General features: G+C 42.2%; 1 protein-coding gene across 1 annotated transcript in view; it reads left to right on the top strand.

The window, feature by feature from the left end:
• The first annotated feature begins 713 nt into the window (after nt 1-713).
• sntb2 (syntrophin, beta 2) overlaps nt 714-22,343 on the top strand; it is a 40,659-nt gene continuing 19,029 nt past the window's right edge. The window contains exons 1-2 of the mRNA XM_075470546.1: nt 714-1,714; nt 21,039-21,261. Coding sequence (XP_075326661.1) covers nt 976-1,714; nt 21,039-21,261 — 962 coding nt within the window. The 5' untranslated portion in view covers nt 714-975. The remainder of the gene's footprint in view (nt 1,715-21,038; nt 21,262-22,343) is intronic.

Raw genomic sequence — 22,343 nt, 5'->3', positions numbered from 1 at the left:
GAATTGTTTTTCTCCAATTCTACAACCTGAGTATTTAAATAAAAGCATGATATTTGGGTACCGTTGTTGCAAATTGATGCTTTAAGGCAAAAAAAAAAAAGAAAGATCTAGTGTGGTAGGGTGTTATGTTTGTTTTTCCTATAAAAAAAATATAACCATGCCATGAAGGGTTGAGAGCAGGGGCGAGGCTAGGGTATTTTTACTGGTGCCAAGGCACCACCGTGAGATAGCTCGGCACCCCCTGGCTCAGCACGTTTTTAAAATATTATATTATGCAAAAACACTTTTTTTTTTGCTCAAGGATGCATTATTTTAGTGACCATTTTATTTATTTTCTAGCATTTGTTTTTGTTCTTTACTCCCAAAATCAATGTTGAGTTATCTTCAATATTTGTCTCAGGCTCTCTGTTATCCCTGTCAAGCCACAGTCTTTTGAAATGAAGAGGTCAAAATTGAATGTTGTAGGGGAAAACACTACTCAAAGCAAAACTAATACAGCTCCAAAATTTAAAAATGTACTAGTTCGCCTCAATTAGTGAGAAATAATGTGCCTCTGTAGGCACTGGGGGCTGGGCCCCCCTAAAGACCAGATCCCAAAATTGCCCCTGGTTGAGAGTTTTCTGATCAGTTTTTATTTGGCGCTCCTTATGTGCTTTATTTTGATAGGTTTGAACGGAAGTTCCCGTTGTTGTGTTCGCGCTAACTTTCCGCTGGAAGTTGGACAGCTTTACAGCTTGAACTCGACAAGCCCTCCGAGGCTGGCCCGTCAGTCGCTGGTTCTCCACCTCTCCCCGCGTTCTGGGACTCCCTCCGTTTTCCCCCCCTTTCTCCCCGCAGCCACGGCGGGAGTGGGTGTGTCGATGTGGGCCAGTGTAGCCTAGTCGCTGCTTGTGCGCACTCTGAAAAAGAGGAAAAAAGTTGATGATGAGTTTAGTGTGAGAGCGGCCCGCCTCGGAGCAGGCTAACCGTTCAGGAATGGCAATCTGGACCAGAGCGGACAAAAACGGCCAACTGGACCTGCTGCTCCGCGACCGTTGGATCCGAGTGGCGGCAGAACTCACGCGAGAAACGCTCACTTTAACGGCCGAGGCGGAGGTGACCGGACAGGGGGGCAATCACTGGGACTGCTCTCCGGCTGGCCTGCGAAATGGCATGTCGAACGGAAACGACCCGGGTACGAGCGTCGGGAACCCTGGCCGCGGTCCCTCTTCGGGTCAGGACCAACTTCAGAACCAGAACCCTGGAATTCAGAACCAGAACCATGGAATTCGGGGACGTAGTAGCAGCCCGGGGCGCGGGGGCGTCAGTCGGGGCCAGCACGAAGGTAACCACGGCAACCCTGGAAAGTACCCGAATAACGGCTCAAACTCTGACTTCGGAAGCCCCGGCTCCAGCTACGGTAGTCCCGGGTCAAGTTTCGGGTCGAGACAAGGCGACTTCCCTGTCACTCTCGACGGCTCCTCTGAGGCTGTGCGGAAAGTCCGGGTTGTCAAACAAGAGTCTGGCGGGCTGGGGATCAGTATCAAGGGGGGGCGAGAGAACCGGATGCCCATCCTCATCTCCAAGATCTTCCCGGGGCTCGCTGCAGACCAGAGCCGGGCACTTCGGGTGGGCGACGCGATCCTGTCGGTGAACGGGAACGACCTCCGGGAGGCAACGCACGATATGGCGGTCCAGGCGCTTAAGAAGGCTGGGAAAGAAGTGACGCTGGAGGGTAAGTTGGCCAACGCGAGAGCGGGGATTTGAAAAGGCCGAGATTAGACTCCAGAGGTCTGACCACACACCTCTGTGGGCGACCCTTGCCATATTTCCAGACACTGGCATGGCTGTTACTGCAGTCATTAAACTTATTGCTTAACTTTAAAATGTTCTATTACAACCCCTGGAGATGAATTTCCCTGCAGGTAATTAAAAAAACCAAATTATTTCAAACCACATGTTGGGACATGCATGTAAGAAGCAAACCCAACAAGTCACCGGTTACAACTTTTGAGATCTATTTAAGTCAAATGATCCCTCTGGAGGTACGCTAGATAAATGGGATTTACCCATTTCAAAATAATTTCCCTATGACTCACATTACTATTAACTTTGTAGATTTCTCCACACATGGTTTGTATCTTTGACCACACAAAATAAACTAAAACAGCTCCATGCTGCTCTGTGACCAGGAGCTGAGGGAAAAGTGGGTCCTAAATCAAATCATCTGAACTTTGGTCAGAGTAAACAAGAATGTAACCACAGTTGTGCTCACAGTCACATACATTGAAATCTCTATATCTGAGTGACTGTAGCTTGATAAAGTGAAGAGGCCAGTGGTGTGCAAACATGATCGGATGAGATTTGTTTGCCTGTGAATGCACGCTCTGAGGGACAAAGTAAATGAAGAGCAGAGAAAATATCACTTTCAGATTTGCAACGAGTTCCCAGTTGACAGAGAAATTCGTCTGCTGCAAGTTTAATTATATTTTAGAATTTAAAAAATCAACATACACGGTTTTAATGCTTTTCTTTGTCATACACATTGTCGTAGAGTTTCGGACTGGAGGCTGCACTCGCATATTTCAAGCTGTTTTTGTCTAAAAATTTCGATTACCGTCAAAAATAATATTTTGCTCAATGGAGGAACTAAGTGCACACCTGCCACTGCCCTTCAGTGTGCTGTCTGCAGCTTTTGGTTAAGAAAGTTCTGTATATAATAGAAAGAGACATTTATTTTTCTCATTGACAAGATGAAAATGTCTGCGGATCGTAAAATGAACTAAAAACTTAATTTGATTGATGAGCATTTTCCACAAAAGTTGTCTCAGACATATTTCTCTTGCCCATGTCCAAAGTCTGTGATTTTATTTGTTTCTTCCTCAAGGTTTTGTTTCCGGTAACACATCAGTACACACCCTACTCTGTTTAATAGAGTCAGGCTTTGACGTAGCCTTCATTGCCTGCTCCATATGACACGACACAGCCTACTTGATTTGCTCTAAAGTAGTTAACGGAAACATGCCTAAGTTGCGTTTTATTTTTAGCAGCATGTCAAAAGTTTGCTCCAGATTCGCTTGACAATTACAGGGAAACACGGCCACTAATTGGTGTCGTTGGAAGAAGGCAGCTTACTGATAAGGTTTTGTCTCTAAAGAGAGCTTATCACACGTGCAGCTCTGCAAAAGGTCTGCTGAAGGATCGCTGTGCCGTTACGCTTTTCTAAAGTTATGCAAGTTCATCAATTTAACAATCAGCTAGCTGACGTGATATAAACTGATATAAATCTGGGTCAAAAAATTGCAAAATAATGCCTAGATGTGTATTTGGAGGTTTTTTTCCATAAATCTGAAAGAGGATATGATTTAAGGCTCAAATACTCGATATTGATCAGTGCCGAAAACACTGTGGATGGAGATTGTCACGCTGTTTGTGGAAGAATATGCAAATGATGCATTTTTGAATTTCGCTGAATCTGATGCCTGTTCAGTCTTGAGAAAAGTTGAAAAATAGGGAGTTGCAGGCAGAGAGGCTGCAGAGCCCTTAGGGTTTGGAAACTTCAGGTCGGGAGCAGCTAAATGCAGTGTTTAATGGCTTGGAAGGAACACTGGGTGAATACTGACAAGCACAAATTGTAGGAACTAATCAATGTGTGACACATTTCCTCTGAAGTCAAAATGAGGCCTGTTTTGTAGCTCCCAAAATAAATAAAGTGAATGCCATAGACCCCCTGAGCTATCCGCTTTTCTGATGGAATAAAAACATACAAACCACAAAATGTTGTCCCACACCACAGGGACGAGGTGTCACTTTAAAACCACACTTTGAATTTGGCCCTTTGTACCTGACATCCGTGTAAAAAGGCCTTTCAGTGACCCTCGGGCACGGAGAGGAGGATGTGCTGCCACAGTCCTGACCTCCGTTTGTAGGAATGTGTCGGCTGTCTGTCACTGGGTTGTTTGTGGATCTGCCACCGCTTTGAGAAGGGAACAGCGCCCGGTCAGAACGAGGCTTGAGTTTCCAGAACACTGTGCGAGTACACAATGCATAAACTCCCAGATATTCTCACAATTAGCTTAGGAGCCCCACATTCCTGACCTCCGCTCGCATGTGCTTATTTAGGGCAGAGGTCAAAACTGGCGGCTCTGACTCGGATGATTTGTGCTGCTTTGTATTCGCGGCACATTGTCAGTGATTTTTTTTTTTTATTTTTTTTTTATTTTATTTTTTATTGTTGGTGCTGAGGGTAATGATGCAGAGCTGTGAAGAAATGACTCATATAAATGACTCTTTTTGTAGTTTTAACGAAAATGCCAGACATTTTCTGATTCCAGATCCTTAAAATGTCTATACCTGTGTGTAGCTCGTCTATATCAGACATGGAAGTTAAGAGAATCTCTTTTGGATTTTGGACCAGTTGTTAGCTGATGCAGGATCATAGCACTGTTCATGTTGATTAATCTGTAATGAAAGTAATGGGCAGTTGCAGTCCTAATTGGACGGCTTAAAGAGATTCATCACAATAAGAACATTGTCTTTTCGTTGGGAAAACCCTTGTTTGCTTTTTGTTTTGCTCGTTGAAAACCCATTTAACTTCATTAAACCGTGAACACTGGAGGAGCTGTGAGGTGGTGGAGACAAATCCTTGTGGTATTTTTCAGACCTGTTAAAAATTCCAAACATTTTGGGAAGATTAATGGAGAAACTCGCAGTAAATTCTGATGCTGAAGACTCGGTTTTAGTCGGTTTTACAGATTTTTCTGTAACACCGGTGGTGTGTTGAGGGTAGATCCCACTGACATGTGGGGCACTTTATGTGGCTCATGTGTCAGAAGAAATAACAGGAAAAGACGGGTATCTTTTTGAAATACTCATTAGAGGATAACCCATCTGGGCTAGTTACACAACAACATATGTAATATGTTATGTTAATTCTTAATATATGAAGAAAAGATCTAAGTTTGAATAAAAAAAGAAGCATCTTGTTAACTAAGAGCACCTCAGAAATATATATATATATATATATATATATATATGTAATATTTTACTCATTAGCTTTAAATCTTGCTGTAAGGCCCCTTCCTTACAGGTCAAAAAAGGCGACTAACACCCACAAACATCTGGATTTATTCTGTAATGGGGAACAGAGATGATGGAAGCAGGTTTGTGTTTAATGTTAACCATTTTCTGGACGTAGCGTCTAACACGAAGGCTCTGAAGCTGACAGCACCGACTAACGAATATACGGCAAAACTAATTTCCGATTTGGGGACTGATAAAGTATTACTCAACTAAATAATTCAATCTGGATTTACTTTGAGGGTAAACACAGTCCTGCTGGTTATGGTAATGGATTAAAGCGGCGTGTTTTAGCAGGTTGAACCTCGTTTAAAAGTTCTAAATGATCACACGATCCTTTCTCGATCCTAACCAAAATGTGTGTGAAACGGAAAGTAAACGTCGAATGAAAACGAAACTGAAAACACAAAGCAAAGAATTGTCTGAAAATGGTGTTGATCTCGCCATTTATGGAAGTCCTGCGAATTTATGTGCTTTTTCTTTTTGTTCATGAGAAAAATGATTCTTTATGATGCGAGAATATTTGCTTTTAATGTCTAATATAACTGTACGTTAGAGCACAAAACACCAGTGTTCGTGCTCTGGGAGTGGAACTGATTAGTTAAGATGAAAAATTCAGAATTAACTTGAAATAAACTGATGAAGCCCGCCATGTTGTTTCATCTTTAGGCCCACAGACTATTTAAAAACGGAAATAAATTTGAAATGAATAAAAATCGGTGCCTGCAGCTTTTAAAGCTAAACCCTGAGACGAGTGCATGAGGATAAAAATCAAACGACAGAGCCTGAGGACGGGCTCAGCCAGTTTCCTTTGTTGTGTTTTCTCAGTCCCACAAGTCATTTTATCTTATTTAGAGCAATTCAATCTGATTACCTTTTAAAATCAAAGGTTGATGAGCTTGTCAAGCTTGAGTCTAAAGTCCAGAAGATTAAAGAGACCCCTGCTGATGCTCAGTTTTGATTAACCAACCCCCAGTAATAATGAAAATTTGGTTGATATTTACATAGAAAGGTCGTCTTCTGTCACTCTTTCTTTCTTTCATGGCTCCTTGACTTTTGTAAAGGGCTCTCAGGATGTTGAGCTTAACTTTTGCTTCAAATCTAAAAGTTTGACAGAAAGATTATTCTGACCTCGAATGTATTTGACCCTTTTCCAACCTTCAGATTTCCAACCCAAACCTACTCGGGTTTCATCTGGAGTCTTCAGAAAGTTCTGATTCCAAGTCAACTCATTCAGATTACTTCATCTTATCTGACCTGTAGCCAAACCCTGCGAATCTGGCGCCATCTTAAAGAAATTGGAAAAGTGGCAAACGTTATCCTTTGAGGGTGAAAGGAGGTAGCCGCTGCCGACAGAGGGACCACAGGCTCAGTCATGCATGGTTACTTCTGTTCCTTCCACCTCTCCTCACAAGCCAGCCTCAGTTCAAACTCTTTACATCTGTGGCGCCGTGATGGTGGAACCAGCTGACAAAGGCCTTTAATGCCGGGGGTGTCCGTCTCTTCCTCGCAAGCCTTTCTTGAAGACTCATCTTTTCCGAGAACACCTCCTCTCCTGTTACCTTTAAAGCGCCTCGCTCACTCTTACTTGGCACTACTTTACCTGTTGCGCTTGTACTCTGACCTGTAAGTAGATTTAGCACTTAATGCTCACACCAGTCTTTCTTGCTGTTGCACAGCTTGAGTGTTTCTTACTTCCAAGTGTCTGCTATTAAGTGTATTACTGAGGTTGTGCCAGTTGTTGTTGTTGTACTGGACTGTCATTACACTGATGGGTGTTGATATAGTGTTTTTAAACGCATGATTATCATACATAAGGATAAAGTCGGGGTGGGTGGAGGGAGTTGGGATCTTAAGTTTGGCAAATCGTCTGCCTTTCAGAGGATAATACAGCTTTCTGCACTAAATAAATACATAAAAAGCACTGTTGTAGCTTTCCGGCTCCACGTAAACTACACAGAGGGGTTGCCATTCTCTGGACATGCTATGCATCTTCAGCTTTAACTTGTTTTTGGTTAAGCAGACGATGAAGAAGCGAAGAATTGTAGTGAATGGATAAACAATCTGAAAGGTAAAAGAAAAGAGACTTTCAGGAAAAGACTCGAGCAAACATCGATGCTGAAACTTGTCAGTTGGCTCTTTAGCTGTGAGATGAAGACACGGCTTGTGCCTGAGCTACCAAATGTCTGATTAATCATGGAGATTCATTTGTGATTAAGATGGTGGACTTCAGTAATAGCCCAAACGCCACGAACCTTTCATGGTAGAGGTGTTGCAGTAGTCGGGTGCTGTGATTGGGCCAGAAGCATCCCGGCAGCTTATTTATGCTCAGTGGCCTAATTAGAGCTGAATAAGGCCATGCACTGATGAACTTGTCTTGCACTGTATTCATGCAGCCTGTCATCTAGATGCAGAGTTAATGATGAGGGTGGATCCCCCCTCCAAGGCAAGGACAAGTTGTGCTTTTTTTGACAGACCTATGAGGATAAGATTTAAGCACCCCAGACACGACACATGCTGATTAACCCCCTCCGCTCACCGGCTACGTCCCGTACGTTCCTGCTGTGATTATCCAAAGCTTGCTGCAGCGGCTCGTGGATCCGATCGGGTCGGCTCGCTGCTCGGCAGAAAGAAACGCAGTCCAAGGCTTTTGTGTGAGTAATTGGAGGAATACAAAAAGCACATACCGGACACAAAGGGCATTGATGAAACGGGGACAGCCCTGACGAGGAACAGTTCTTCTCCTGAGCAGAGTGTTCGTTCACTGTGCCGGGCGCCGTACATCGGAGCATGAGCGTGCACAGCCTGAAATGGGGCACATCAGTTTGTCAGCTCTGGCTCTGGATGAACTCTGCTGCCTTCGACATCCTTATAATGAAATTAGAATGAAGTGTTTTGCATTGGTGTTAAAGGATTAGCCTTGCAAGACCCCCAGAGTGGCAGAGACTTCTCATTTTAGCACCTATTTGTGTTTACCTTGTGTCTCTTATTGGTTCTGTCACTCTGTGGGTTTTCTGCTGGTCTTTTTGGGTAGTTTTGTATCGGTTTATAGTTCTTTTGCGTTACTTTCTGACTGTTTTGTGTCTCTTTGAAGTTGATCTGTGTTTCTTTTCCACTGGTTCAGGCCCTTTGTTGTTATGCAGCTCTTTCTCCTTATTTGGCATCATTTAGTGGTTGAGTTGTTGTGTCTTTTCTCTCTTCTTGTAGTCATTTTGTGTCACTTTTTGCAAGAGTTCAGTCTCTGTGGTCTGTTTACATATGTTTTTGGTAGTTTTTGTGGTTCTTTTGCTTTCCATTAGTACTCTTTGCCATTGCTTTGTGTGTCATTGTAGTTCATTCTACATTCTACTCTTTGTGTCATTACTTTTGTATGGTTATATGCATCTTTTTTAGGTAGTCTTCACTCTCGTGTCTGTATATGGTTTGTTGATTTACTTTCCTAAAGTAAATATTGTGAGTCTGTGTAAACTGAGGCTCTGTGCCTTTCAGCCCAGTTTAGTAATCCTGGCTCTTTCCATCTTAGATTTGCTCTTCTTATGAAGGTTCCTTATTTTCTTTGAGCGGTTTTTAATGTTTGGCTACCAGCTCAGAGGAAGATGGAAAAAGTCCGCTGAAATCTGGAAACTGTATTTGGTCATAAAGTACTTTTTTTTTATCTGATGTTTTTCTGTGTGTGTGTCTCTTTATCATTTTAAGATAAATGAGAACGTGGATGAGTCTGTGTGATTCTCACGCTGTTGAAATAGTCTTTTAGGAGGAGCCTTTTATCAATAGTGTGGTCAAAGCTGTCGTTTCTTATTCTTTTTCCACATATTTCACCTCAGTTTTGAGGGGGAAACCAAAAGTATCAGCCTGCCGGGGCACCCTTGTACATGGCGCCATCTTTTAAAGCCGCTCTAGTTGCACCCTTTCTTTGAAACTTTTACTACCTGTTAGGTCAATTTAGCCAACATGTTTTCAGTAATAGTTGAGAGTAATGCATTTATTTCTTTATTTGGGTCATATAGATAACTTTATGAGTTTTGGTTTAAAATGTAAAATCTTGAGGAATCTTTTTTTTGTGCTTGAAATGCATCAAGGTCAAAAATGGCTTCCCTTCAAGTTTCAACTTCCCACTCAGAGGTGTACAAAAGCAGCATTTTGTCGCCTCTCAGGAATGAGACAACCACAACAGAAGCAGAAGAAGAAGCGCAAACAATGGCTGCAGCGGACAATCTTAATTATCTTAAAGACTCAGTTTCACTGCACCACAAAGTAGTTCTTTATCCACTATGAAGAAAGCCACAACAGGTAGATGCAGTGTGGACAAAGAACATGTCAGGACCATGACTCTTACTCTGCTGAAAGGCTTCCAACTCTGCACTTGCAGATTTCAGTTGTAGCTCTGCTTCTGCTCCCCACGATGTCCACGGCAAGCTGGATGGGCATTCAAGTGAGCAGTGTCAGGGATGGGGAACAGGGAATTGTTGCGTGTCAACAAGGTGTTGACAGTCAGTGTCTAGAGGATTGGAAAGGGACAGATTAAACACAGATTTTATAACCAGGAAGGAAGAGTTGACCTTCATTCACTGACAACCCTCTTAGATTGGTTAGAGCTGCCCACCAGACAGTCACAGCAGGTTCGTCTTTTTCAAATGACAAAGGCTCCCAGTTAAGTGAAAGGACCCAGAAACGGTGTCTGCTGCGATGATAAGAGCTGGTCCAGTTCTCTTCACGCTCAGGAAAGACGCTTCAATGTTTCCATGATAGGAAGCTCTGCGCCATCCTTTGTGAAACGGAAAGAGATAATTCCGTCCCCGAGTTCCTCGCAGCTGTGCTAGTCAAAGCAATGCTCGATTGTTTTCATGCAGTTGTGCTAACGTGGATTCAGTTGGATAGATAAGAGCGCAGAAAGATGAGTTTGAGCAGCGTTTATTTTTTAACTTTTACTCTGCTGATGATGTCATGTTTTATATCTTATTACAGGGGTCTTCAACGTTTTTCAGGCCAGGGACCCCCAAACTGATGGAGTGTTGGAGCAGGGACCCCCCTACTATTTATATGGCATACAATTGTGTTTTATATTAAACGGGGCCTAGTGCCGTGTATAAACATAGCTACTCTGTTATTGTACATTCAATACTAAGCTATTCAAATAATACACAGGTTAATATATTCATGTTTTTATTTTAAACATGTGCAAGGTACAGGGTGGCCGTGCCACTGCCATTTATAAACAAACATCTTGCATACAACACTGAGCTATTCAAATAATCCACAGATTTTAACTTTAAACATGCATCTAGATGGGACAATGAATCCTCAAACCATCTGTGGTTTTTAAATGTTAAAAATCGTCTAATCAACCAAAGATTTCGCGACCCCCCCTGCAGTACCTCCGCGGACCCCCTGGGGGTCGCGGACCCCCTGTTGAAGACCTCTGTCTTATTATACTAATGTAATTTAGCCATTGTGAAACAATTGTGTAAGAACATTTTGTAGAATATTTTTCTGAACATCAATAGATTCCTGATGGCAGACGCATATCACAGCTTAGTGTGAGTATGGTCACATTCATGTTAGAGTGCAGGTCCTTACCAATTCCACCTACCAAAACCAAAAGTGCTTAGGAAGAGACTAGACGACTACTCGACTGTAGTCATTGTCTTCCATGTGCGACAAGAAGTGTTAGTGTTGAGCAATTATTTGTTAAGACGCTGTGGCTCTTTAGTTGCTTTTATCGTCTTTGGAAATCAAACGTGATGTCCGTTGCAGATTAGAGAAGTCCATAATTCCTTTACAGCTGCATTTGTATGCCTTTTCTTGTATTCAGACATTATTTGTCATTACTGGCTCTGTTGACCTTACTCTTGGCTTCCTGTCATGTAGACGGGATTTGTAACCTGACTCACCTGCTCCACCTTAGCAGGAAGCATCCACCTTGTACCCCGACGGGATGAATGGTTTGTTTTACAGAAATATCTGGGAAGTAGAAACAGGAATTTCAAGGAATATTTCGCAGTTAAATCAAAGATTCAAGATTCAAAAATCTTTATTTACCCCGAGGGAAATTGCTGTGCAACAGATAAAGTACAAGGGGGAAAGTACGAAAGTAAAATAAAAATAAAATAAGTAACTGAATACAATATGTGCAAATTAGCAGCCTCAATAAAAAAAAAACAGTAGATACAAACAAAGTGATCTAGAGAAAGTGACATTGCATAAAGTGGTATTGGGTAAAGTGACATTTGGCCTCAGGACGCAGCGTTTCCACTAAACAGTCTGATGGCCACAGGCAGAAAGGACTTCCTCTGGCGTTCAGTCTCGCACAGGAGTGGAATGAGTCTGTTGCTGAAGGTGCTTCTGTGCGAGGTAAGCACCTGGTGGAGAGGGTGAGTGTTGTTGTCCAGGATACTGTGCAGTTTACACAACTTCCTCCTCTCAGACACCACCAACAAAGAGTCCAGCTGGACCCCCAGGACGGAGCCAGCCTTCCTGATGATCTTGTTGATCTTGTTGGCGTCTGCTACCCTCAGCCTGCTGCCCCAGCACGCCAAACCAAAGAAGATGGCACTGGCTACCACCGACTGGTAGAACATCCTCGGCATGATGTTACATACATCGAAGGACCGGAGCCTCCTCAGGAAATACAGCCGGCTCTGACCCTTCTTGTGCACAGCCTCTGTGTTCTTGGCCCAGTTCAGTTTATTGTCCAGGTGTACTACAAGGTATTTGTAATGTAGAAGCAAGCTTGAACTTTTAATATACAATCGTATTTATAATTTTTTTGAGCTACTTGAATAATTTGAAATTCCCCCATTGGGGGATGAATAAAGTATTTTTCTATTCTATTCTATTCTAAACCAAATGGCTGAACCAAGCAGGCCCAAACAGAACCAGTTGAATTAGACACAGACACCTAAAACCTGCCTGCAGCCACCAGTACAGGACCCTGATTGGTCTGTTCTTGTGGTTGTGTTTCGATCACAATTGGCTAGCTTGGAACCTTTGCAAGATGGATTTCCTAGTTATCATGATCTTGCGAATCTCACAAGATTCCAGCTGTTTTATAAGGTTTCCCCCCCCCGTCCTTTCTATGCCTCTCACCTGCTAAACCAGCCTCAGTCTGGGCTCTCAGTGCAGGCAGGTAGGCATTCGTAATCTTCAACAGTCACAACAGCTGACAGTGATGAATGTGATTACTTTTGTCCATAATCTGCTTTATCCTGTGTAGAAAGTTGGCACACATATTCAGATGCACTCCACGCTCCGAGTACGCGGACCTTTTCAGAAAACCGACTTATGTAATTAGATAGATGTGACGGCCTGGAGCGGCACGGGTTTGTGTTTACGCTCTAGTATTGTAGTCTTATCTGAGGTTAAAGTGCAACGAAGAGGAAGCAGGCAGGTGTGAATACATTTGAGAGATCCAAATCCAGGTTATTGCATGATTAGGGCTGAAGCTGACAAATGTATTTATTAATGATTAATCTGCTGATTGTTTTCATGCCTGAATGACCGGTTCATCAACTAATGGTTGCAGCTGTAGTCTAAATTCATATCTCAATCAATCAACATTGAGGATTTGTCAGTACACAATTCCAGTTTGCATATAAAAGCTTCTGCAGTATTTTGTACTGTGATGTGTGTTTTCTAAATACTACTGTATTATTTTTCAGAGCAGAGTTGTAGCACATGAAAGGCCAACATATTTCCCTCTTCATCAGGATTTTTGTCTTAAAGCAAAATAAATGTAAAAGAAAATATATACATATAGACATACTTCTACTTGGATATTATGCTTGGGCATAATAGCTTGTTTTAGGACTCTGGCTTGGTTTGGGATTTGGTGTTTTTTACTTAGGACTCGACCAAGGATTTGACTTGTTGCCCATTTATCAACTCAGTTTCAGACTGGTAGGACTAGACTTGATATGCAACTTGCTGGTCCTGACTTCCATCTTTACTTGTGACTTGGTTTTTCTAACTTGCAAGTTTCTGGTCTCAACTAGGAACTTCCGTGTCTTGACTTGGAACTTGCTCTTTTTGACTTTCAACTTGCTGGTTCTGACCTTAAAGTTAACTTAACTAATCGTAACTTGGCAGTTCACGGTCTAGAACTGGAACTTGTTGGTTTTGACTTGAGACATGCTGATCTTGACTTGTAACTTGCTTTTTCTAACTGAGAAGTTCCCAGTCGTAACCAGGAATTTGCTGGTTTTGACTTCTGACTTGCTGGTTCTGACTTTAAAGTTCCTGACCATGACTTGGAAGTTCCCGGTCTCGATCAGGAACTTGCTGGTCTTGACTTTGTCTCATAGCCTAGCAAGCCAGACCCGTACAGCAAAAAGCTGTACGGGGGTCTAGTGACGCTGGATAGCAGTGTGGGCGGGATAAACGGCTGTCTGTCAAGTTCAACGCCACGCAATAGGATGGCGCAACAACCAATCAGAGCGATGAAGAAGTTTTACGTAGTCAACGCTACGGAATGTACATTGTGGTCAGTAGTCTATGGCCTGAAAAGCTGATTTCTCTTAAGCTCTAAACTCTGTAAACTTTAGCAACATTTGAAACATTTTCAGGTGAGAAAGTAGACGTTTAGATCCCCAACGTGTTGAAAATCTGACAAAATACCGGCTATTTACAATTTTGTTCCCACGAATTTGGCGCTACTAAAGTTAGCCGCAAAGAGTAACGCACTTCCGGTTTGCCGTTTTGACTACTCTCGTCCCGTTAACGGAATTTGACCGTTCAAATGCCTTACCGGAGAGTTTTGTCAGCTCTGAGACGGCCCGCTGTCTTTGGTACATCATGCTCGCAATTGACTGGGGATTGCTCTCAGATGAAAGTTTACTTCATTTGCCTATAAATCTAAAGAGAGTGGAACTACACACTGAAACGTCGCACCTCTGTCGTCACTAGGTAGCCCGGCCTCCGACCCCGCTCCTCACGATTTGATTGGCTCGATTAAGTTTTGATTTGGAACCTTGCAAAACGACCACAAGTGACTAGACTAGCCCCGGAGCAAATTCCATTTGCGGCCGCTAGGGGCGTCTAGATTTCTAGGCTATTTGTCTCATTCTTTGGCAAATGAATGATAATCAGAGTTTTGTTCAAACTCGGTCGCCTGCTGCAGAAGTATTGAGACACATTGTTATTGACGTGTCTGCATACAGTCACCAGCAAAGTGAGTCCAACTACGCTGCATTGGATTCCCCATCTGATGGGGCTGGATAATATTTTGCTGGTGACTGTATGTTTGCTCTGGACGAGGCTCAACATGAGAACCTCATATGCACATTCTGTCTTAGTTGGATCCGCATTGTGACACATTGTTCTCATTATGTTTCTGGCAGAGAGGCTTGAAGGTGGAGGAGGAATAGAGCTAAATACAGACTTAAAGGTGTCATTTATAAGATCTGTAAGAGCAGAGTAAAGAGGATGAAGAATAAAATAGAAGATGAGGTGGAAAAAAAAAGACAGAAGATAGAGGATGGAATAAGAAAGGGAAGAAAGAAAAGTGAGCGAGGCGAGCCAAACCACAGGGGAATTTCTGGGCAGTTTTGGGGGAAAATACAGAGGCCGGGGTCTGGCTGAGTGACTCTCTGCTCTGTAAGCTATTATTTCAGCCATGCCATAAGATGATTACTTCTGTGTGTGTGGTGAAAAAGAATAGTTTTACTGGTATCTTTGAACCACAAGTATTACCACAACCAAAAATGTGTTGAGTCAGACTTTCGTCCTCTTCTATCTCTACACGCTGTCCTCTTTTTCTTCTGTCCCTCCACTGTCCCTGCAGGCACAGAGGTATGAAGGGAAGCAAATAAGCTGGCGTCCTGGGATGTTGGTTGGTACCTCTGAGGCATCTCCCTCCTCACACATCAACGTAGGAACAGAAACGATACGTGCACAGGGCGGCTTGTTCTCCGTGGACAAGCCTAATTAGAAGCAAAAGTGGAGCTTGCCAAAATTAGTGAGTTAATCTGACAGCACCAAAGCAGATACAGACAAACATGAATGGGATGTAAGTACTAAATCTGTCTGCCATGACAAGAAGGGAATAAAGCGTCTCTATCTGAGAAACACAGACTTGGAAAAGAGTTCTGGCTGGAAAATCTAGGGAACATAGGGAAAACATTTCTTAGACTCTTAGAGGTCTGTGGATCAATTCATCGCAAATCTGTGGAAAAGTTACCCAACATTCATTAACTCAGAGACCCAGACCTGATCTGTGACTTGTTGGTCTTGACTTTCTCCTCATGCCAGAGCCGGTCGTTCAGCCTGTACTTCAGCCCCTTTTGTTGACAAGAGTGAACCCAGCTAACAGTTCAGCGCAACGTTTAAAGCTGACTGAGGGATCTGTAGCAGCTCAGCTTTTGAAAGGAGAAAAGTGGTGGCAAAGTCCCTCGCTGATAGATTGGATTTCTGCGACGACATCAAAGACGGCAACTGCTCCCAGACCTTTCATTTCGAGCGAACAAAAAAGAAAGGAAACTGAATAGAAGCAGATGTAAAATGGTCCACACGCTGCCAACAAATTACACAACACAGTATTCACAATCTTCACTGCAGCAAGGCAAGAACGTAATTACAGTTTACACAAGTGAGATGGAGAAAAAGATTTCAAGTCCGCTCTACTGTCATCTATCCCCTTTTTACCGTCTTTGCTCTCTACAGACTGCATTAGTCAACCAATTATTCGTGTTGAAATCAACAACTCTGTTGCATCCTCACTACACCTCGGAGGAAGGTCTATGTTTTTTGTTCAGTTCAATTCAATTTATATAGCGCCAAATACAACAAATGTCATCTCAAGGCACTTAAATAATAAAGTCCAATTCAAGCCAATTGGAATTCAATTCATTGTAATCATAATTATTTATAAAATAATCCAATTCATTCATTTAGAGCCAATTCAAAAACAATTTCCTAGTTAAGGAAACCAACAGATTGCACCGAAACTTGTCTTCAGTCCAATCTCCCGTCCTGAGCCTGCCTGAGGCGACTGTGGAAAGGAACGACTCCCTTTTAACAGGAAGAAACTTCTGGCAGAACCAGACTCAGGAAGGGTGGCCATCCACCTGGACCAGCTGGGGTTTGAGAACATTACATTACGGTCATTTTGCAGACACTTTTAACCAAAGCGACTTACAATAAGTGCTTTCAACATCTGTAGGCAAAAGAACTTCAGGTCACAAGAAATCATAAGTGCATTTCCTTCCAATACCAAACAGCTAAGAGCAAAACTAGTGCTAGAGTAAGTGCGATAAGTTAGGTACCTCAGCCTCTTACCAACTGCACACCAGTCACAGCGGGGTGGGGATGCAAACCCTGGTTCGGGTAGGGGAAGAAATAAAAGAGGTAAGACAGAAAAGAGGGGGAAAAAACACTGTAACACCATTTAAAGGATACCTGTTGGAACAGGGAAACAGGAGTTAATGACCACAATAATGTCACATATACATAATGTCATTTGAGAAATTAAACGGGGGAAAAAAGAGAGTAAAGTGAGGAAAGGTGTGACAGATGAGGCCCCCCAGCAGTCTAAGCCTATAGCAACTTAACTATGGGATGTTTCAGGATCACCTGAGCCATCCCTAACTATAAGCTTTATCAAAAAGGAAAGTTTTAAGCCTGGTCTTACTCTGTTTGGCTGAATACATTCACCACATTAGGTTTTACTCAGTCATCGACTTGTTCTTGTTTAAAAATACAAAACCCAGCAAACACAATATTCTATCCAGCAGTAACTACACATAACAGACTGGTGAGAGTCACATTGTCCATCATTCACTGCTACAGCTTCTGAAATGGACATACACACAGTGGATTGTGAAAAGAACAAAATGCGTGCTGGCCAGTGACATGAAGTCTGTATGTGCTCACTCGTGGTGCCGGTGAGCTGCAGAGAAACCACCGCTTTCACTTTCCCTTTGCTTTTCTGAGAACAGCCATCATTGTGAAACCCGTTTCATCTATAGAGGAGGAACTTTGGGGGAGATGCAGCCCTTTGACACACATTCAAAAGTCTAAAGATTAAAGAGGAAGACACATGATGTCAAACAATAATCATCTTTGATAATTTGTGGAACATATCACGCTGCCAGTTACTCCCTGAAACTGCCTGAAACCCTTCTTGGTGACCTTCACTGTGCTTTTTTAGCATTTAGTCTGATCTTAGAGGCGAAAAGAGTGGAAAAATGAGAAATTGACTCGCGGAATACCTACCCAAGCCTAATGAAACCTGAAAACCAGAAACTTTTCTCTTTGTCCACTCACTAAATAACTGATTCTGACACGGCGGTGTCCTGATTGGAAAAAGAATTGGCCCAGTAAGTGGGAGAGCTAACGATTGGATGATCAATGTCGGGGGTGGGACTGATGTAGTTGGATATTTTGGGTTGGATGCATTTGTCTGCAGTGGTTGCTTTGGGAAAATCTAATCCCTCCCTCACAGTAATTATTTAGAAGCAGCGGTATAATGAGTGGACAGTTCTCGCCTGATATCACGCAGAGACCTGATTTAAGGGGGCACTCAAGCATAGCCAGACCTGATCTGACCCACTTAAGCATTAATTTATGACTTTCTGTTGTCGAGTTGGAATGAAATAAGCTATGTAGCTCCCTTCTTTATGATTGATGCTGTCCAAATACGTATGAGCTGACCTGTGAGTTTTAAAACTCAAATATAAAACTGATAATTGTTGAAGTTATCCTTGCCTCCTTGAATGTATGTGCCAGATTAAGGTTTTAAGCAGTGAAATAGTCTATTTTTCTAATTCTGTGTACTACGGTCTCTTTTGTTTTAAGCGTGTGCTCATAGGTAAGTTATCCGTTGTCAACCAGAGGACGGATAACCAGAGTGCAGAGAGACTTGAGTTGATCTAACATGCGAAGATGTAAACATACGTAACCACAGAGGGGCCCGACTCTGTGGAGGGAAAGTATCTCAGCTGATTATCTCTGCATCAAATCAGATTGTTAGTCTGCAAGTCGGGTTTTGCAGCAGAGACATCCTTTTCCCTGCGACCCTCACACATAAACACAGGCATTCAGGAATGCTTTCACTCTCGTTTACTTACTTGAAAGCCCTTGCGTTAGCAGAAATGGCCTCAGACCTCGTTGGTTTGGGTGGTGTGGTTAGGATGGACGGCCTTGGCTGGTTTCCTCAGGATAACTCCCCACCCAACCCCACGACTCTGAGTCATGCCTAGAGAAACGTACCCAGGAGCCACTCATGCACTGTGCAGCCTCCTCTGTATCTACAGATCAGTCGTATATCTTGTACCTGACCGACTCTTTCTGAGTAAAACACAAACGTATTGTTGTCAGCTGCAGCTGCTCGTTACTTTTTGAGTTAATTTAATTTTGATTGTATTCATCATTAATTAGATGGACTGCGTATTGTCAGTAGGTTGTCATTACAAGTTTTTTTTTAATCATACTTTCCCTGACAGAAGCTGTGCATTTTACAGTTAATCTGTTACTTTAGCCCCTTTCAGGCAGGCGCTGCTCTCCGTTAATCAGAAAGCAACCGATCACATCAACGGCAACTCTGAATGAGCCCTCTTTCTAGGTCGACCTTTGAAATATTAACTCGACACAAGTAGGAACTGCTGCAGTTGGTTCTTAATTTGGCACATGATCAAACTTTTTGAAGACTATCGAATAAAGAAAGAAAAGCACTTTTCCATGAAAACCAAGGAATTCTTTTGCACAGCGCTTTGAGCTAAAGGAGAAGAAGGTCAACGTGTTTCTTTACTTGATAACGGCCCTTTACACAGAGTGCAATACAATTCAGGGACTGCAGCCATTTTATCATCACTTTTTCAACTATTTTCAGCTTTTTTGTTCTCATCATTTAATGACTACTAATTATCTAGACATTTCTGTTATATTTATTTTAGCTGATTAGCATCTTATAGGTTTAGACAATAGCCTGATTTTCATTGTTGTTTTTGATTCACATTTAGAAGATGTGAATAAGGAAAGGTGAATGGCACAAATAAGAATGTACCAACTATTCCCAGAGATGAAAGTAATTCTCTCCGTTTTAATCGTGTGGATGTCCACCACAGCGGTTGTTGTTTTTACAGTCAAGAAAACTACTTCTTCTACTGTATCACAACCACCGGTGTAATGTATAGCACCAGCCTCAGGGGACTCTACGAACCAGTCAGACTTGTCTTATTCACATTTCTTTTTTTAAAAGGTTACTTCAGATTATCTTTGCTTGTAAATGGAAGCCCTGTTTTTGATAAATATTTGTAAAGTTTATGCATTACTTCCCCCCATATTCACCTTATCAGCATACTGCACCTCTTTATTTCAGTTGTTACTGAGCCAGTTTGTAGATAAGCATACAGCACTTCTACCTCTGGTTTGAAATCACAGCTGCAAACTGTCTCTACCTCTCACTTGTGCATGCATACCTCCAGAAAACTAATATTTCTGTCTACATTCAACAATGATCTCATCTGCTGAGAGCATCGTCTCAGGTTTCGTACAGAGCAGACAAGACTCATTGTTCAACTCACACTCGTACACAGAAACTCTTATTTCTTTCTTTCACCCACTTATTATGAAAATGAAAATGAGAGCATGCAGGAGATAAAAACGGTGAGATACAATGTTCCCGCACGGAAGGATAAAAGAGGAGAAAATACAGGGAGGCCACTGTGGGGACGGGAGGCCGAAGGACCAAATTTGGAACGTGAATCCATCACATCAGAGGAAAAAAAACCTTTTTTTAAACAGCCAGCCAACAGACTGAGCTCACATCTGTACAGCTAAGTCGGCTCTTGTTTTTCTAAGATAATTTCATGCAGACCACTTTCTTCCTTGAGGACGTGCAGCGAAGACATCAGAAAACTTTTCCAACCTGCTCTCGGTTGGAATATGATCTATTAGGCCATTAGTTTTGTTTAAACTGCCGCGTGCAAACACTGGACAAGATGTTTAGAGGATCAAACCGCAGTTTTTCTGCATGCTTGTTTGAAAAAGTTGGACCATAGCTGGTCCTGAAAGTCTTTTTAAAAACAGATTAAATACTGACTTCTCTCAGAAAACATCCCTGGGTGTTCCCTTATGGTTCGGTTTGTAGCCTCTTGCACCCCGTGTCCTCAGTAACAAGCTGTTATTGGGTGGGTTCCCACAGCTGGTCAAACTATCAGAGTACCGTTGGCCTCATATGTAGATATACAACATCTGGCTTGCTCTGGCACAAGATATATTTGGCCTTTTTGCTAATAAACTACAGCAGACTGTTGTGTTCATTCTATTACGATAAGCAAGGATATCTGTGGATCTCGTGTTTTAAAAACATTTGACCTAATTTGGTAATAAGTAATAGCAGGAATATGGAGCATGTGATTACTGAATGTTTTGTCAGTGAAGCAGATGGTCTATAAAAGGTGAAAAATATATACATTTGTAAATGTTTATTCACAAGTTTGTGCATCCGTTAACAAAACAAATCTCCACATTTAATATTATGCCATCTGCTAATGTTTTCCTTACACATTAAGTCAGTCACCTGTTCCCAATTAAATGTAATTTACCGTGAAAATAAGGTTTGATATGTGGATTTTTGATAGCTGTGATTTTATAGCCTGTGATGTAATTACACATACTTTGAAGATAAAACACCGCACAGGTATATAGACTAGATTCGATGATAAAACTAAATTAGAAGTCATAAAACACAAGGAAAAACCAGCTGAAATGAATTGGTTTTTGTTATATATTCTTTAAAGCATCGTGGCTGAACACACAAAAACAAGAAATATATTTGATTTTAGATTTTACCATTTGTTTTACCAACATTGTAGATATTCAGCTCTTACCTTTAAGATTTAAATGGCCTTTGGTGAGAAGCCTCGTCTCTTAAATGTGACGACACATCTGCATCAATCAAACCGAGGGTCGTCCCTGCCGGTCCTGTCGTGACGTGAACTCAGACGTACGTCCGCTGATCTGCCTCCTCTTTTCTCCCACATCAGTGAAGTACATCCGCGAGGTCTCTCCGCTCTTCAAAAAGCCGTCCCTGGTGGCCGACCTGCCGTGGGACGGGATCCGGCCGCAGTCGCCCAGCTACAGCGGCAGCGAGGACTCTGGGTCACCCAAACACAGCAGCTCCTCCTCCGCGTCCAAAGACAGGAAGGTCATCAGCCTGAAGATGTGCTTCATCAGCAGGAACCTCACCATGCCAGATCTGGAGAACAGGTCTGATGTGAAGCTTTGTGTGTGTGTGAAATACCTGAGTGTGTGGGAGGTCAGGTGTGGCTGGGTGTGTGATTATTTCCTGAGGATAACTTCTGGTCATTAGATTGGAATGTTATGTTTTTTCTGTGAGATGTTAAGAGCAGAAACCCTCTTTTTTTTTTTTGGTTTGTGATGATTAAACTGAAAAATGAAGCAGTCTCTCACAGTTTGGACGCTGCTGCCTGTAGTTTGTTTACCTGTGGAAAAAAGTTGCTCTGTTTGTCATACAGTTGGATCATCGGCGTCAGGCCCAGAGAACGGAGGACGCAGAAGCAGGAGATGTTTAAAAAACGAGCTTTAATGAGGAGCAGTAGATCTCAAATCTGTTCAAGGGAGAAATAAACACAGGCTATGGAAGTTATCTATATCTATATATATATATATTTATACACTTCTCCCAAAGTGAGAGAGTTATATCTATGAAAATTATCAAAATAAAAATCACTCCACTAAAAGGAGGAGAAAACGTCGAGGACTATCAAAAGTTTAATCTTAACCAAAAATCACTCCTGCTACGGAGGAAAACAAAAAACCTCTCCTGAAGATCAGAGGCACTATGCTATGGAATATTATACAAACTAAAGATCACTCCACTAGGAGGAAAAGCAAGAAAGCTATAAAACTTAAACTTTAGCAAGGCTAGACTATCAAAATTTAACAAGAACAAAAAAACTCTCTTAAAGAGGATTCAACCAAACGGTGACTTGGATCAAGGCTTTAGCTATGGCTTGGAATGGCAAGAGTGAGACCAACAAATGCGACACACTGGCACAAGACAAGGGGAGACGCAGACTCTTATACACACAGGGTTAATACGGAACAGGTGGAATCATTCATATAACAATCAGACTGGGACACAAGAGGAAGGGCAAGTGACCTGAAACAAAAGGTAGAGTTCATCTTTCAAAATAAAACAAGACATGACATGGAACCCACTTGACCATCTGTGTGACAATCTGTTAAAAATCATTAACTGTTTAGAAGTTACAAGGATTGTTGGTGTTATGAATGATTAAAGGATAAGACCGGTTTTTTGACATTGG

Source organism: Odontesthes bonariensis, chromosome 7, assembly GCF_027942865.1.
Source record: "Odontesthes bonariensis isolate fOdoBon6 chromosome 7, fOdoBon6.hap1, whole genome shotgun sequence".
Taxonomy (NCBI): domain Eukaryota; kingdom Metazoa; phylum Chordata; class Actinopteri; order Atheriniformes; family Atherinopsidae; genus Odontesthes; species Odontesthes bonariensis.
This window is presented reverse-complemented; position numbering and strand designations above follow the sequence as displayed.